Below are 18,542 nucleotides of genomic sequence, written 5' to 3'. Positions count from 1 at the left end.
CGAGAATGAGGCGGCAGACCGGTGAGTTGTCGTTGGAAAGAATTAGAGAGGGCTGTGTCGAGTGGATCTGTGTGAATGAGTGGGGGGGGGGGAAGAAACTGTAATGCGATGGAGAGATGCCTCGGGAGAAACCATGTAGAAACAGGAGGGGAAGGGTAATCGAGTGTATTCACAAATTTCACACACACTAGAAAATGGGTAGCTCCATTTTAGATCCCCTGATCTGCGTTGGTCTATGCCGTGTGCAGGACGGCGATGCCGCAAGGCAGATGGCTTCTTGGTTAGAGTGGGTGACAATATTATCACACGAAAAGATGAAATTACCTACCTAGGTTCCATCCTGGAGGCCAATCTTTCCGGTGATAAAATGGCCACCAACGTAATCAAAAAAGTCAATCAAAGAACAAGATTCCTTTACAGGATCTCCTCACTGGTCAGCAAAAACACCTTGAAGACCTTAACAGGAGCCCTCGTACAAGGTTTCTTTGACTATGCATCCACCTCTTGGTACCACAGCACCTCAAAGGCCCTTAAAACAAGGCTCCAGACCTCCCAAAACAAACTGGTCAGGCTCCTACTTGGCCTCACCCCCCGAACCCACCTCACCCCTGCCCACTTTGACAGGCTGGGATGGCTTAGGGTCGACGACAGAGTACAGCATCTTGCAATGGGTCTGGTCCACAAGATTCGATACACCACCAAGATACCCATGTACCTGTCTAAATACTTCCTTAATGTAAACGAAGTCCACACCCACAACACCAGAGGGAGTGCAACAAACCATGTACAACCCAGATTCGGCACAAACAAGGGACTAAATTCTTTTCGCTCCTATGCCACCAAAATGTGGAACGCCCTACCAACAGTCATTAAGACATGTGAATCCCTTGACTCCTTCAAAACCGCTCTCAAAGGGCACCTACGGATGGCTGCAATTCGAAACTGGCCTCTGTAAAATCTGAATCCCCCCCACCCCCCCCCCCCCCCCCCCATTTTCCCTCACTGTATATTGTATCTTTTCCCTTTTTTGCTTCCCATATGATGAATTCCTGTTCTGTACTTTAGCTACATAGAAATGTCTATTTGTATGTCTCTAAATGTCTGTATGTCTTTAAATGTTTTGATGAATTGAACAATGTGGACCCTGTTGTAAACAAGTGTAATGCTTAATTGGGTCGTCCACTCACAGTTGACAGTCTTTGTATTGAGTTTGTGCTTAAAATGTACTGTAAATTCTACAAACTGTTAATAAATATTTCAATCAATCAAAAAAAGCCTCCCCAGTACGTCGTAATGGATACGGCATGCCTGGAATGTGGTTAGACCAGGCCTCTTTTCAGGAGGTGGGGGGCTTTAAACTCCCGGATCTCATAGCGGATCTTTCTGGAGATGATCAGTGTTACATTATGTGTTGTCCGGGCGTCAGAGAAGTTGATGTACAGTATACAGTAAAAACACCAATAAAACGCTTTAGAGCGTGATGCGCAGACGGCGCTCGAGATTAATAAAACGCTTTAGAGCGTTTTGCGCAATCGATGAGTTAAAAGGTGGGTTACAGTTAGGGATACAATTAGTAAAATATTCAGAATCGCATTAGACAAATTAGTGAATGTGAGCGGTTAAAGATCGTGTTTAGTTATAAAGTTAGGCATGTGGATTTTGAGGTTACAATAGTGTTCTCTCGTTACCCATTCTGGACGGGAACCCGTTTTGGTGTTTTAACTAAGCATTATGTTATACTTTAGCTATTGAAAAATAGCAGATCTACAAGCTCATAGCGCGCCACCGAGTGGCGCGCTACAAGCTTGTAGGTCTGCTATTTTTGAAAAATCGTGGCACAAATCTTTGAATATATATTCTTTCAGAGCGAACTTTTTTTTATTTAGACGTCGGGCCTAAATTTAAGTGTTGTAACTTACCTTTACACTGGTGTGTCTGTCTACAGGCCTCAGGGAGCTGCTCCAACTTCTCTGATAGAGGGACAAAAGGGGGATGAGGATTGGAGAGAGTTTAGTCATTAGTTGTAGTATATAAGGTTGTAGTATACAAACTCTGGAACTGTCTGCCCCTACATATTAGGTCTGCCCGCTCCTTAGAGGCCCTTTAAGTCTTTACTTAAAACCCATCTCTTCTCCCTGGCTTTCATGTTCATGTTTGACCTAATTAACCTGTGTAATATTTGTGTTGCTTTGATGTTGTTTGATGATTGTGTACAGCACTTTGGTTGACCTTCTGGTCTTTGTAAATGTTCTCCAGAAATGAAGTTTGATTTGATTTGATTTGATAATGTGCATACTGTACACAGAGAGAGGGAGAGAGAGAGAGAGAGAGAGAGAAAGAGAGGGCAGGCAGGGAGGCAGGCAGTATCATTACAGTCATATAGGTTTTCATCTGCAATGGCTTTTTTCTTTTTAAACCACAAGAGACAGTAGAGGAAAGGGCATCCGAGACAGGAAAGGTCATTCCAATCCTTCATGGATTCAGTCATGCATGGACCAGCTTCTATGGGAATGCTGTATAGCATACTGCTTGTTAATTACTGTATTGTGGCTTTTTCACAGCTCTGGCGAGCCATTTAACTCTGTTCTTTGAGATGTGTTCAAAATGTGTCCAGGCCTTTCAGAGGTGTTCAGATTATGTTCAGATGGGTTCAGACATGGGCATTAAATGACAGGAAAAATGTGAGACACGCCAACGGCAAGTCCAATCAAACATCGGTACAGTATTTCCATTTCCCTCATAAGCTATATGAAAACGTAATGGTAAACACACACGCACGCACACACGCACGCACGCACGCACGCACACACGTACTTGGTACATTAGCATATAGCCAATATACCTGTAAGAATAATTTAGCATCAACACACTTTACTGATATCATTAGGAACCAACATGTTACAATATTTATAGGAGAATATGAAATGTGTGTGTGTGTGTGTGTGTGTGTGTGTGTGTGTGTGTGTGTGTGTGTGTGTGTGTGTGATGTAGATATAGTATGCAGCACGCTTTATTGTTATTCAGAATGTGCTTGTGGTGACAGTCATTGACTTAATATCTATCAATATCAATATATCACACAGACACACGCACGCACGCACGCACGCACGCACGCACGCACGCACGCACGCACGCACGCACGCACGCACGCACGCACGCACGCACGCACGCACGCACGCACGCACGCACGCACGCACGCACGCACGCACGCACGCACGCACGCACGCACGCACGCACGCACGCACGCACGCACGCACGCACGCACGCACACACACACACACACACACACACACACACACACACACACACACACACACACACACACACACACACACACACACACACACACACACACACACACACACACACACACACACCCAGTTCTATAGTCATTAGTATTGTGTAATGAGTTTCTCTGTGATCTGAGAGCAGTGGTGACCTTGAGTTTCACTAAATAACATTTTAAATGGCACACACACACACACACACACACACACACGTCCCACCACCTCTCCTCTGTCCCAAAGCTGATTGTTATGCATTGCATGGCTTCTCCAGAGTGGCAGGCAGACTGTGTGCATGAGTATAGGTGTGTGGTTTATGAGGCTTGTGTGTGTGTGTGTGTGTGTGTGTGTGTGTGTGTGTGTGTGTGTGTGTGTGTGTGTGTGTGTGTGTGTGTGTGTGTGTGTGTGTGTGCAATGTGCATGCGTGTATATGTATGCATGGGTGTGTATCTGTGTGCCCTACCCCCCACTGTGTTCCTACTCATTCAAGTGTACATCAGTAGTAGCTACCATGACGATAATTAACTCTAGGGACGCCATCCTAATACTTTAATTCAGGAGTTGCCCATGCATGCGGCAGGCACACAGTAACACCTAAATCAAACACACCCAGAAGGAATGTCATGCTGGAAGTTTCCTTTTGAATTGAATAAGCACGAATTCTAAACGACGACTACAACAGCTCTATGGTTTCACCATGCAGCTTATCACCTGCTGGTCTATATGCCCACATAAGTCTGCTTGTTTTCTCTGCTGTGTCTCTCCTAAACCATCTCCTCCTCAGCTTTCCTACTGTCTGTCTCTCCTGTCTCTCTCTCTCTCAACTAGCGTATACTGTCTATTTCCCCTACACCGTCTCTCTCTCTCTCTCTCTCTCTCTCTCTCTCCCTCTCTCGCTCTGTTGTTGTCATACTTTTTTATGTGGATTGTTTAGTGTTTCTACTCCCTCGATGTGAATGACAGACAGTTTGACTGGTTTTCATGTTTAGTTTAGTTTTTTTGTTCTCCTTACTTTTTGCTTTCCTCTGGCTGTGCCCCTGGCTAGAGTATACCTGTATAGCAATAGCTGGATGTTGATTTTGTCGACTAAAACTAAATGTTAGTCGACTACCTTTTTTCTCGGGATGTCCCGAAAAAATTGTTTCCGATCCGATCCCGATACCACAATTTCTGTAATAGCCGATACCGAATACCGATACCAGTGTTGTGATCTTGTGTTGTGTTTATAGCTATATATCTCGTGTTGTGTTTATAGCAGACTCCTCACTCAAATGTGCACATCTGAGTGAGCAAACTCCACATGCCCTAATATTTTATTTACTTGCCATAGTGTCAACCCCCTTAAGGGGTAAGGGGTGGTTAGACTGGCATATTTGCCAATAAATAAGGGCTGATACCGATACAGTATCAGGACATCTCTACTTTTTTCACTGACAAAAATAAAATAAAATAAAACGAAGCTATGATGACTAAAACTATGAATAAATATACTGACAATTTCGTCAACAAATGAAATTTGGGGCGGGACTAGTGGAGAAGAGAACCATCCAGTAGAAAGACAAGTCATTTTATGCTTGGTTGTTTGCAGGTGTCACGCTCCGAAAATAGCAGATCGACAAGCTCACAACTTGTCGCAGTGCAACACGTTGTTAGCTTGTAGATCTGCTATTTTTAACACACAGCTGAGTATAAATCAGGCATTTCAACGCCATCACATTCGACTAAATAAATTGTACAGTACATTTTGTAACTAGACTAAAACTAAACATTTCAGATGACTAAAATATGACTATTTATACAAAAGACTATGACTAAACTAAGTAAAAATTTGCTTTACAAATCAACACTGACTGAAAGCATTCTAAATACCAAATCTATATGAACTATATAGCCTATACTGTCAGTCTCTCCTACACTGTCTCCCTCTCAGCTGTCGTGTCAATGTCAAAAGTGTGAAGTAACTTGTTTGTACAGTGCCTATATATCTGTCATGTCTATATATCAGGACTGTACTGTTACAGTATGTGTTCAGTATGTCTGACTCCAGGGTTATTTATTTCAACACACATTTAGGACGACTTCTCCCATGTCCCACCATATCTTCTAATTGGTGTGTGTGTGTGTGTGTGTGTGTGTGTGTGTGTGTGTGTGTGTGTGTGTGTGTGTGTGTGTGTGTGTGTGTGTGTGTGCGTGTGCGTGTGCGTGTGTGTGTGTGTGTGTGAGATAATGATGTGACTGACACCATATGTTAGTAAATAATAAATATGATAATCATTCTGTTCTTTAATGGTGTCACAGTCTCTCCAATATAGCATGCATAATATAGAGCCACACACATGCAACCTGCTGTTCAAATCAACACTGCTGTTCAAATCAACAGTCTTCCCAGATTGCTTCTTTTGTCATTGTCTGCTACCCACCACACACACACACACACACACACACACACACACACACACACACACACGGAAGAGACAGACAAATGAGGTTTCATTGTTCGTTCATGGAACAGTGAAGGAAGAGATTGCAAGAATCCAAGATGAGAACAGAGAGACACCGTTTCAAAAGAAATAGAGAATTTTTTGTTTTAATTCTTGTTGCCATTGATTCAAAAGCCTCTCACCTTTTTAATAGATGTAGGAGAATGTTTTAAAATGATTTGGAAGCTGCCTTCATGTTGGGAGTCCTTACAGAAAATCTGACTGTTTTTTTGTGACAACTATATCAAATCGTCGCTGTCAGGCGGAAATCTTGTATTTATTAATTTAATGCCGTACTTCATCATACTAAATTGTCAAGCATAATGTGCTCTCAATGTGTCACATTGTGTCACAATGTGAGCTTGTAGATCTGCTATTTTCATGATTTCTGAAAAATGACATTCCATTTTCTGAACATTAACGATTATGGACATACAAGGTTTCTACCCAACAGTGACAAAATGCAATTGTACACTACAGTAGGAGAGACATACTGTACACTACAGTAACTGTCCATGTACAGTAGCAGGAGGAAGAGAGTATAGAGGGCAGGAAGCATTTCCATTATTCTTTTTAATGGAAAAAGCCAGAGTATAATTATGGATTACAGATTTTCGGAATATCAGGAATGAGTAACATTGAGATAATAAAACAATGATAAGGATGCAGTATGTTCTGTGTTACAGTATACGTTAAGATTTAATATCCAATGCTGTTTATTGGTAGGTGTTAAAGTTATTGGTAGCCTGAAATATTGGTTGAATTTTAATTCGTTTTTAATTAAAGATTGTATTTGTTATATTTCTCTCTCCTCTCCTCTCGTCTTATCTTGTGTGTGCGTGTGTGCGTGTGTGTGTGTGTGTGTGTGTGTGTGTGTGTGTGTGTGTGTGTGTGTGTGTGTGTGTGTGCCTCTCTCTCCTGGTTTACCTCTGGTTGACCTCTCTTCATCTATCTCCGTTCCCCCTCTCTCTCTTTCTCAGTATTTCTCTCCAATGTTTGACCCCTGACCTCTGTCAGTGCTCTGTCTCCCAGTGTAGTGACAGTTAACCCAGAGATATGAGTCTGATGGTTGCATGCACGCGCACACACACACGCACACACACACACACACACACACACACACACACACACACACACATTGTATTGATGGTGTACATTTGCGTTTTTTTTATTTACATTACGTTATGATACTATTCATTCCACCCTATAATTGGATGGTCCCCACAGGCAAATGTGTGTGTGTCCGTGTGTGTGTACACATGATGTACATTTTCCTTTGCCCACTAAAATCTGTATAGTTGTGTGCAGTATTATAATTCAACTGCGTTGTGGCGTTAATATTCACACATTCATATGAATCCTGGTCTCCTCAGAGGAACATTGTGATGCTAATGTCTTGACTGAGCATGTCTATGAATACATGATGCTCTCTCTCTCTCTCTCTCTCTCTCTCTCTCTCTCTCTCTCTCTCTCTCTCTCTCTCTCTCTCTCTCTCTCTCTCTCTCTCTCTCTCTCATATAATGTGGGTGTGTGTTTCTCTCTTATTTATATTCATTCATATACTGTACACTCATAGGTCTATTATGTAAATGTTTGTGAAAGTACACACTGTAGTAAAATGCTCAGTGTTGACCCGTATAGGCTAAGGGTTTCATTAGTTCAGCCTCTGGGTTAAAGTATTGTACAGTATGTGACCAATACAGTATATATGACACATGTGGTGATATAGGGTTTGTCCTGCATATGGCCATGTGCACTAGACCCAGTGATCTGACCTCAAAGTGTGTGTGTGTGTGTGTGTGTGTGTGTGTGTGTGTGTGTGTGTGTGTGTGTGTGTGTGTGTGTGTGTGTGTGTGTGTGTGTGTGTGTGTGTGTGTGTGCGCATGTGTGCGTGTGTGCGTGTGTGTGTGTGTGTGTGTGCGCATGTGTGCGTGTGTGTGTGTGTGTGCGTGTGCACGCGTTATAATGTCACTGACACCATAAATGGTGTCACAGTCTCTCCACACTGACTTCATCTTGGCTTATTTTCTCGCTTTCATCCCTCTGTATCTCACGTTATACATCTCACCCTTTCTACTCTCTCTCTCTCTCTCTCTCTCTCGTCTCTCTCTCCTTCCCTCCCTCCCCCCCCTCCCTCCCCTCTCGCTCTCTGTCTAATGATTCAAAGGGAGGATCTTTTATGAGCGCAGCTCAGGGATTCCCTGTGTGTCCGTGCGTGTGCGCGTGCATGTGAGTGTCAGGGTGAGACAGTATAAGTACGTCTTTCCTAATGGTCCGGGTTACCATAGAAACGACATCCTATAGCGACATGCTTCAGAGAGTGATACGGAGGGAGAGAAAGAATACAGAGCTTGGACAGAGAGAGAGAGAGAGAAAAAAAAGGAGTGTTGAGCGATTGGAAGGAGAAGAGTAGTGACAATGAGAGAGAGAGACACCACTCATTTACATAGAATTCCCTCTCTCTCTCTTTCTTTCTTTCTCACACACACACACACACACAGATGAGTTATGCATAGGTTTCTGATTCCTAAAGCAGCTCCATGCTGTTCCACATGACTGTGAATTTACAACCTGATCTGTAAAACACTCACTAGTCCGCACGCTCGCTCGCACGCACGCACGCACGCACGCTCGCTCGCACGCACGCACGCACGCACGCACGCACGCACGTACGCACGCACTCCTGGCTTGCTGTTGGATTGTTAGATCATCATCATTCCAATCTTCACGTCAGGACACAGGCGCATGCACACACACATCAGTGCATGCAATCCACGCACGCACGCACACACTGGTTTGTTATCCATTACACAGCAGTCACGTTTTATCACCCCACCCATTCAGTCACACACAGACTACACACACACACACACACACACACACACACACACACACACACACACAGACACACGCCTACGCATTCACAATACTACACCCTGTTGGTTTGATGGCAATGATGGCATTAGTACTAATAGTGGTAATTGATAAGGATTATTTGCCCAGATTAAAATACTGTCTCCATCTCTCTTTCTTTTACACATGAACTTTTCCATGCATGTTCTCTTTGTTTGTCGCTTCCCTTCTCCTTTTCTCTCTCACACACACACACACACACACACACACACACACACACACATGCACACACAAACAAACATTACTCACACACACACACCCATGTGGAGCCCTAGGCTATTCACAGATGGTCTGCCCTAGCAACAGTTTCCATCTAATCAGGGCATATTGTCTCTCACTGACGCACGCACGCACGCACACGCAGACACACACACACACACACACACACACACACACACACACACACACACACACACACACACACACACACACACGAAACACAACACACAGTCTCACACACTGTGAATGCCCCCTCTCACCTTGGCTCAGTATGATAGGATGTCACTGTGTGTGTGTGTGTGTGTGTGTGTGTGTGTGTGTGTGTGTGCGTGTGTGTGTGTGTGTGTGTGTGATTCACTGATTAATGAGGTCTTTAATGGATTCTGATGACCTCATGAGATTTCAGCACTCACACCCACGCATATATACACTCTCTCTCTCTCTCTCTCTCTCTCTCTCTCTCTCTCTCTCTCTCACATGCACACACGCACACTATCTCAAAAGTGACGAATATCATTGCTGAAACATTCAAAGTACATCAGCACAATCATGTCTCATATTTCATACTGATGTGCTGCATGTGAAATGTCAGTGCTCAGTCAATAAAATGAATGTTTTTCATCTTTGTACTCCATAAAATGTTCATACAGCCCAGCTGTTGAATCCTTTTATGATCTGACTTTGTGTTCAAAGTACAGCATCTGTTTGATACGTACTTGACATACAGTACAGTATCATTTGTCTTTTCCTGATGCACATTCCCTCGACTATTTTGACATAAGCTTTACACTGCGTGTGTGTGCGTGGGCGTGTGCGTGCGCGTGAGTGTGTGTTTTGTTTGATCTACAGTAGTCCTTTGTAGAAGCCTGTCTTGTTTTGATGTTTCTGTCAGGATGGAAGCAGAGGGAATATCTGACATCAGACTGGACTAATCGCATGCATGGTTCTGTGTGATGTCACTGTGGAGAAGAATACTGTAGCTCAGCAGAGAGAGAGAGAGAGAGAGAGAGAGAGAGAGAGAGAGAGAGAGAGAGAGAGAGAGAGAGAGAGAGAGAGAGAGAGAGAGAGAGAGAGAGAGAGAGAGAGAGAGAGAGAGAGAGAGAGAGAGAGAGAGAGAGAGAGAGAGAGAGAGAGAGAGAGAGAGAGAGAGAGAGAGAGAGAGAGAGAGAGAGAGAGAGAGAGAGAGAGAGAGAGAGAGAGAGAGAGAGAGAGAGACTAAAGCTACTAAAAGAAGACCTACAGTATAATGATGGAGTGAGTGAGAGACAGACATGTGGAAACTGGCAAGTAAGGGGGAAATGAATAGAGGTAACTGTAGTGTGCATGAAAAGACTGATAAATGGAGTGTATACAAAGTGTGTGTGTGTGCGTGTGCGTGCGTGCGCGTCCTTGCATATTTATGTGCCTAATATGTCTAAGATGTCTTCCTTTGGCTAATTTACTGTAACGTCATGATGCATTAGTTCACACATGAGTACCGACAATCAGTGGCATCTGGATGTTCACAACAAGACAGTGTGACTTTTTGTTGGGCGCATGATACACATGCATTTTTGATATACTGTACATCGGTGTTATATTAATCTCTTCAGACGTTACAGTATGTGCCTTTTTGTGACGGGCCACATGCGTTGCCATGACACACACCCCCGGTTGATCCTTGGGCCTGCAGACAAACCTTTAGAGAGAGAGCATATCCTGCAAAATAATCTGATAACAGACATAGACATAATATTGCCTATACAGGGTTGAAGAGATCGCCTATAAGTAGTGAGTGTTTCAGCGTCAATGACATCGAGTGCTGCTGTTCAGCACCAAGGACAGCTCCTCTCTCAGCTCATTCTACTATGATATACCCTATTCTATTTCCATTGTACATAACAGTGTGTCTCTCTCTATTACTAGTTTCCAATACATCCATCTATTCCATAGAATACAACAGTGTTTCTCTTTAGTACTGTTGGTTGAACAGGTTTAACTGTTTCCACGATGTGCTCTATTATATGTTTCTTGCTGTCTAGGACAGTGGTTTTCAAAATTTTTTCCACATCAAGTCTCATTATTTTTTCGGCATTTGAGCCACGGACCACCATTCGATGAGACTTAGCCTCTCAGACCCAAGACTTAGAATATTGAATTTGTTATCATTGGATACTATTTTGTCCACAATTCCATGCTGTATTTTTGTTGGAGGGATAACAGGCAAACGTTGATCCAAATTTCAATTATTCTCTAATTGTGTAGACGTCTTGTAATTTAACTATAATGCAGATGTTTAACCCTAATTGAACTCTTGAGAGCAGTAGTAATATAAGTGTCCATTTGGTTACCAACTCTCCAACATTTAGCTGAGGACCACCTGGAACCCCCTCAAGGACCACTGATGGTCCCCGGACCACTGGTTGTCTAGGAGACAGACATGCAGCAGTATTAACAGACAGACTGATTGAACGGAGGCGGTCTTACCTGGAACATCACTCTGTACTGCTCCTCTGGGCGATCCACCACGCACATGTTACACCCCATGATGTCTCTCTCCTCTCTTCTCTGTGCTCCTTTCTTCTTTATCTCCCTCTTATGTCTCTTTCTCCCCTTCTCTTCTTGTCACCTTTTCTCTTTGTGGGGTTTTCTAGACGCTGCAGGGAGCCCAGCAGCCGCGGTTCAAGGTCGATACTCTTCCACCTCTGATGTCCTCTCTTTTCTCTCCTCTTTTCTCTCTGACCTTTTCCTTTGATCTCTCTGTCTCGCTCCTTGTCCTCAGGGGGTGGAACGATTTGGGTCCCTATTTTGTCTTTTATCCCTTATTTTCTTTTGCCCTCGTGGGTCTTGACATTTGCCCTCCTGAAGGGCTGTGTGTGCCTGTGCCCTTTGCACAGTTATCTCCTTGTCGCTTTCACTTATTAGCTCTTATTTCCAGCTCAGATCTCTTTCTTTCTCCTTTTCTCTCTCTCTTTACTACTGAACTTCTCACTCTCTCTTTTTTTCCCAATGGTTTCTCTCTGATTGTCATTAGGTCTTGGACAAAGAGGTCAGGGTGTTATTATCAGTGGTCAGTATAGGTCCAAAGAGGCACAAAGGAGTGGTTCCAGGTCTTCCAATATAGAAAAGCCGTAACGTACAGTTGTGTCCCCCTTCATGTGCTTTTTTCTTTTCTCACTCAGTCCTCCACAAAGACTTCCAGGAAGCTGAAATCAGTGCAGGTCAACAGGGTCCTTCAGCACACAAAAAAAGTTCTTCAAATAGAATTCAAAGGTAAGAAAAACATCATGGTTTTTCCTTCAGGCAACCCGATGGAATAAAAAAGTCAAATACAGTTCCTCTGTTATACAGTTAAGTACAGTTCAGTTCACATGCGTTGCTCCTTTATTGTGTCAGTATCTGACTGCACTGAAGGCAAATTGCAAACAAGCTCTCTGCGTTTAATTTCTTTGTGCTCATGAGAAAACAAAAAAAGCCCTAATAAAACAAATGGAAAAGCAGAAAATGACGAAACAAAAAGGGGGTGGGAGATATAGGCGACTGTTTGATGTTTTTTGTTGTTGTGTTGAACGATTCTCTGAGTAAACAGGCTGTTTTCTTTCTCCCCGCTTCTGGAGGGAGAAACGCAGTGTCTCTTTTAATTATCGCAAGAAATTAATTTTTATTCATAAATCACCAGATTGTTGAGTCCTCAGGGGACAGCTGGAAATGAGCTCTCTCAACGTCTCATATCAAACAGTCGTGCATATGTATAAACAATTAAAGAGAGCGGTTAAATTGTGCCCGTGCCTTCAAGAGGATTCCTGCTGACTTTTGGTGGAATGCTCGGGGAGAGGGAGGAGGTGAGAGGAGGTGGGGTTTGTCTCCAGGGAGAGTGTATATGAGGCACAATGAGAAGTCACGCTCGGGGAATATATGCACCTAGTGTGTGTTTCTCTGTTTGCAAGCACTGAGTGTGGTGTGTCGCAATGTGTGCACACAGAGTGTGTGCGTGCGTGAGAATGTTTCTTTGTTTACTCAATGTATTGCTTCACCCCAGGGGATTTTCATTAAGTTACTCCCACTCACGACAGGCGTGTGTGCGAGTGCGCACGCGCGTGTGTGTGTGTGTACGTACGTGTGCGTGCGTTCCTGTTTGTGTATGTTTACTGAAAGACACACAGTTCCCCAAAAGCAGTCAATCAAATGAATGCCGCATTGTTTCTAACGATGTTATCAATCACCACACCTGTTCTATCTATTCTACTATGTTGAGGACAGTGCATGGGTCAGTGTTTCATGTCAGTATACTTCACGTGTGTTTCAACACGAGGGGATTCGTTCCAACATGACAAACCAAAACAAATCAAGTTCCACCTCCTGTTATAAAATGACCAATATCTGGTCTCTGTATTTCAAATATAAAAGTGTTTTCTAATAAATTGTTACTGGTGCAGACTGGTTCAATTGCTGCTGTCTGTCAGTGAATGTGATGTGTTTATCTTAACTAGAGAGAGATTTTAAAGGTAAACTTCTGATTCTGATGGACAATGGCCATAAAACTGTTTAAGAAGTTGAAAATATATATATAATAATTTCATATTGTGCTTGTGTGTTATTCAAAGTCATATACTTTACAATATCAGCTAATTTTCAGTTTTGACAAATACATCTCCTGCTATACTGGTAGTTGTGCTTAGTGAATGAGCAAGGAGCAAAGTGCAATCACTGTATTTAAAATGCACAATTTGTTTTAGCACTGGAATATTATGGATTTGTTATGGAAATCTGATTCATATAAATTAATACTATATATATAGTTCCTGTGTTGGATGTGCATAAAGGCTTTTGTATAATTACTTTATATTCTCCCTAACTCAGTTGTAATATATCCTCTGAGCTGTCTCCGTTTGATGACTCAGCCAATGATCGTTTAGGAGTGTACATGGGTCAATATGTATCTCCCACAATATGTAAACAATCCATTACAGTATCTATCAGTTATCCAGCTGATCAGATATGGAGCCCCCTTACATCATCATTTATGTATGCATGAGTCCTAACCCATTGAACGGAGGCTTGGAAAAAAGAGCAAATAAATTATGCATACAACATTAATTACCAGCAATTAATCTTACCTAGGTAATTAGTTATGCATGTAATTTAATTAGCTGTCTATGCATGTGACACATCTATACTCGTATATTCCCTGGTAATTCAGAACCATGGAATGAAATTATTCATCTCAGCTTCAGTTAATATGCCCAGTTGAATCGATGATGCATTTCCCCGTTCTCCAGTTCGCCTCTCAACAGAAGGTATTTCTCACCAATCCAATTAAAGTCAAAGCAAATGCTTTGCAGTCAGTTAAAACAACACATGAATGATCTGTCCTATATATAGTAGTCATCTATGCACCAAAATGCCATAAAGTCACTGGTATCTCATAGCCAGTACAGCCTGTATCTGTTCCTCTTGACACACTGACCAAGTGAGACACTTGGAACTATGGCTTCCTATTACACAACTATACATTCAGAAACAGGATCACTATATTCCTCATCGGCCTTAAAGGATTGTCTTTTGTACAAATCTTGTATATGGGTTAACTTAACTAGTCCATGTAAATTGATAGCCACTAGTATCTGTGCTTATGTTCTTTGTGTTGGTCTTTCACATATAATTATATTTAAAAGGATGCCACACAGTTGTAAACTGCCATGATTAGTTGATCTTGTGTAAGAACAATGTAGGAATACCAGAAACAGTGCGTGTGTTATTTATCTTCTCTGTAATGTAGGACTATAGTTCCAAATCTAGCAGCAGTGTCAAATATAACCATTCACTCACTGTTATTGTAAATAAACAGTTTGTTTGGGCACTAGAGACCAGTATACTTGTGTCTCAGTAATAACTTTAACTTCAATAGCTTTTTAATACCATGCCTATAGTGTAATGTACACACATAGAATGTATTTAAATCATACTTCAAAATATGACAATGGGTGTTTATACTCCTCACACTAGTCCTTAAATCAGAACTGAACTTCAGACCTGGTATTATGTGCACTGATTAGCATCACCTTGTAGCAATTCAGCTTTATCCTTTATTATTTTATATTAACTCTCCTAATATCACTCTCCTGCCTCTCTGTCTCCTCTTTCCTCTGCTCTCCTGTAACTCTGTCCAACTATCAATGGTCCTTGACATTAAATTACATTAAATATGTCATACTCACACTCTCCCTCCCTCCTTGCACCTACACACATATAAACGGCATATAACTGTCACTTTCAATATCTCTTCATGCTCGAATGTGGGTGACCTGTGTGTTCCTGCCTGTGTGTGTACACTGTTGCAACATTTAAGAGTAGATCCACCTTCATCAAACCCCGAGGTAACAGAAAGTTAATCTGTATAGCACATAATCTATGTTGGCGTGTGCTTCTCTCGTTTATCATCCATTGCCTCGTTAAACACACCGCAAAATAAATTAACTACTGCAGATCGTGGAATATGTGTGAGTAAATAATAATGCAAAATGTGAGGAATGCAGAAGTGATGAACTTTAGAAAAGGCTCCGTAATTGTACTTAGTAACCACTGTCTGCTAGACAGTTTCTCGTCCTTCTGATCATATATATTTTACCTCCCTCTCAATGCCTAATTTCCGTATACCTGCAAAGTTTTCTTAAATTATTAAATACAAATTCCCTTTTCCAGAAGCGCTTTATGACAGCTATCCAACTGGTCCTCCTGGGAGGCTTTTGGTTTCGAGCAGGTATTTTTAGGGATTCAAATCATCTTAAAAATAATGGTGAAGGCAGTTGTCCCAAGATAAGAGAGAGAGAAAGAAAACAATCCTCCTTTCTTCAGTCACCCCTTTCTTGCTCCTTCCCTTTTCTTCGTCTCTCGCTCTGTTCCTCTGTCATTCTATTCTGTCGACCAAAAAGGTTAAATCCGGCTTAGTTCCACTCCTGAACTCACTGATAGGTATAGAGAGAGGGAGAGAGAAGATCTCACCGTTCCACACACTGATCAGGATAATACTCGCATGTGCACACACACAGACATGCTGACTTGCCGACACACACACTCACACAAGCACAGGCTGCTTGTCTAGCTGGCTGAGACGCACACTCAAAAACTGTGACTGGCAATAACACGCATGTACACACACACACACACACACACACAACCACTGGTCAGATCAGCATGTGTATGTGTGTGCACAGCTTTTGTATCACCATGAAGCACCGCACACACCAAGCTGATTTTGTATCACCGGTACATTCTCCCAGTAAAACGTCTTATCTGGGTCTGGGATCAATTCCCTACTATTTAATTTGTCTTCTTCTATCCAGTTTTTGATTTATATTGAATCCACTCTTGGCGCAGAACTGAAGAGGGCAAAGGGTGATGTCAGTAAACAAGTATAACGTCTTGGCATTAGTCACTAGTCATTAGTTCAGTACAGTTCAGAAGGTGTAGGTTGAAAACTTATGGAACGAGGAGTATACCCCAGCTGGTCCAGGATCAAATCTCACCGGAATCTTCTCTGCTGTGTCTCCTTTGCACTTTCTCCCTCGCTGCCTGAATTCTGCCTCAGTTGAGAAGAAATCTGTATAGTGCTCCCTTATTCGTTTGAAGAATTCGGCTGTTCATCCCACGTGAATCCTCCAGCTTCGCTGCTGGACTCTCGCTAGCAGAGGAGTCCTCCTGGGGTGAAGCTCAGCCTCCTCTGACTTCCCTCCCCTCACTCACTGTGGCTGTCCAGATTAAAATGAAATCCACTGCTCCACTCTTCTCTTCTCTTCTGTTCTGTTCTGTTCTACTGCTCTCTCATGTCCTCTGTCTTCTCTCCTCCTGTTGAACTGCCCAGTGTCTAGAAGGGGGAGAACCACTTCAGCTGTGAAATAAACCGAAATATCTTAGTTCATTCAGTTAGTCTTTTGCTGTGCATTTGTGCTGTGCTGTGTGGTGTGTGCTGTGCTGTGCCGTGTGGTCTGTGCTGTTTCTGTGCGTTTGTCCTTTGCCGTGTGTTTGTGCTGTTAGTGTCTATATGGTCTGTGTGTGTGTGTGTGTGTGTGTGTGTGTGTGTGTGTGTGTGTGTATCTGAAGGCAGCTGCCTGCAGTACATCTGCACTAACAGCAGCAGTATAGTGCAGGCAGCCAGTATACTCACCAGCCGGCAATTAATTTTCTCTCCATGATAGCATGCCCCTCCTCTCTCTCTCTCTCTCTCTCTCTTCCTCCCTCTGTCTGACTGTCTCTCCCTCCTCCGTCCTCCTACTCATTCGCCCCTGTTCCTCCCTCCCATCTCTGAATGGCTGGTTGGTTCTGTGGCTCTCTGCGTGACAGCAGCATCCCTCCCCATGTCCCTGCACCTCATTTCAGACTCGTGTTGCTCTTGTTTTGTATCTGTTTATCTATTATGTTTTTACACGTTTTATGGGCCTCACACAACGTGACCCACACAAATGTATACACACATGCACATGTGTACACACACACACACACACACACACACACACACACACACTAACCCCCAGCTTCTCTCGCTCCCTCTCTCTGCCGTTACCTGGGCGACCCGTCCCATCCTGGCAGCTGCAAATTGCTGAGAGAGAGAGAGAGAGAGAGAGAGAGAGAGAGAGAGAGAGAGAGGGAGAGAGGGAGAGAGGGGGGGAGAGGGGGAGAGGGGGGGAGGGAGGGGCAGGCTACATGAGAAGGGTGGAGAAGAGGACAGTGATAGATACATGGAAAGAGAGGAGGTGTATAGCAAAAAGATGACATGAGTAAACCTTCACAGAGGAGAGGAGGGAGGGAGGGAGGGAGGGAGGGAGGGAGGGAGGGAGGGAGGGAGGGAGGGAGGAGGAAGGAAGGAAGGAAGGAAGGAAGGAAGGAAGGAAGGAAGGAAGGAAGGAAGGAAGGAAGGAAGGAAGGAAGGAAGGAAGGAAGGAAGGAAGGAGAAGGAAGGAAGGGAAAACAATGGACAAAAAAGCGGGGAGAAATGGAATGCAGGTTGAGGGAGAGAGCGTGAGGGAGAGGGGGGTTACAGCCTGGGGAGGAGTTAGAGAGATGGAGGTTGAGATAATGAGAGAAGGGGAGTCAAAGTAAGAGTGAGAGTGAAATGATTAACAAGACAGAAGGGAGAGAAGGGTCAAGAGAGATAGAAAATAAGTAGGCCTAATAATGATGGGGAGGAGAGCAGGACAGTGAAAGACAAAGCTGATGGCAGGACAGACGAGGAGAGTGGGGATGTACTTTATAATGTATAGTACCACCTACCAATAGTATAAAAGTAGATCACTGCAGATGTCCGCCAGGCAAGGCCATTAGGATGCAATGAGTTTGTATGACTGATGGTGTAACTGTTTGTGATGGGCAGAAGTGATGGGCAGAAGTGAAAGCACTTTTGGAGGTGTGCTCTAGACATCAATATTCTGTTCCAGTTTGGTCAAGATTGGATGTCGTGTTCATGATATATGGCGTTGTTGTTTTGCGTGTGCGTGCGTGCGTGCGTGCGTGTGTGTGTGTGTGTGTGAGTTTGTGTGAGTGAGTGTGTGTGTGTGCACGTGTTGTTTTTGAGATGTCCAGCTTTACTGTATGTAACCCAACATTAAATGCCTTTGACAATGAATGGACAATTTTGAGTGTTTGCGTAAACACAAACATTGCGTAACATTGA

At 43.2% G+C, this 18,542-nt stretch overlaps 1 protein-coding gene across 1 annotated transcript in view; it reads right to left on the bottom strand.

Moving 5' to 3' along the window:
* LOC310861921 (PDZ domain-containing protein 4-like) overlaps positions 1–11,422 on the bottom strand; it is a gene marked incomplete at both ends in the record, with an annotated part of 33,461 nt that extends 22,039 nt beyond the window's left edge. The window contains 2 exons of the mRNA XM_083769657.1: positions 1,920–1,970; positions 11,363–11,422. Of these exons, the coding sequence (XP_083625783.1) occupies positions 1,920–1,970; positions 11,363–11,422 (111 nt within the window). The remainder of the gene's footprint in view (positions 1–1,919; positions 1,971–11,362) is intronic.
* Between the last annotated feature and the right edge of the window lie 7,120 nt (positions 11,423–18,542).

The sequence above is a fragment of the Protomyctophum parallelum genome, assembly GCF_964188405.1.
Source record: "Protomyctophum parallelum genome assembly, chromosome: 7".
In the NCBI taxonomy this organism is placed as follows: Eukaryota; Metazoa; Chordata; class Actinopteri; order Myctophiformes; family Myctophidae; genus Protomyctophum; species Protomyctophum parallelum.
Note: the sequence above shows the minus strand (reverse complement) of the source record. Positions and strands in the feature narration are given on the sequence as shown.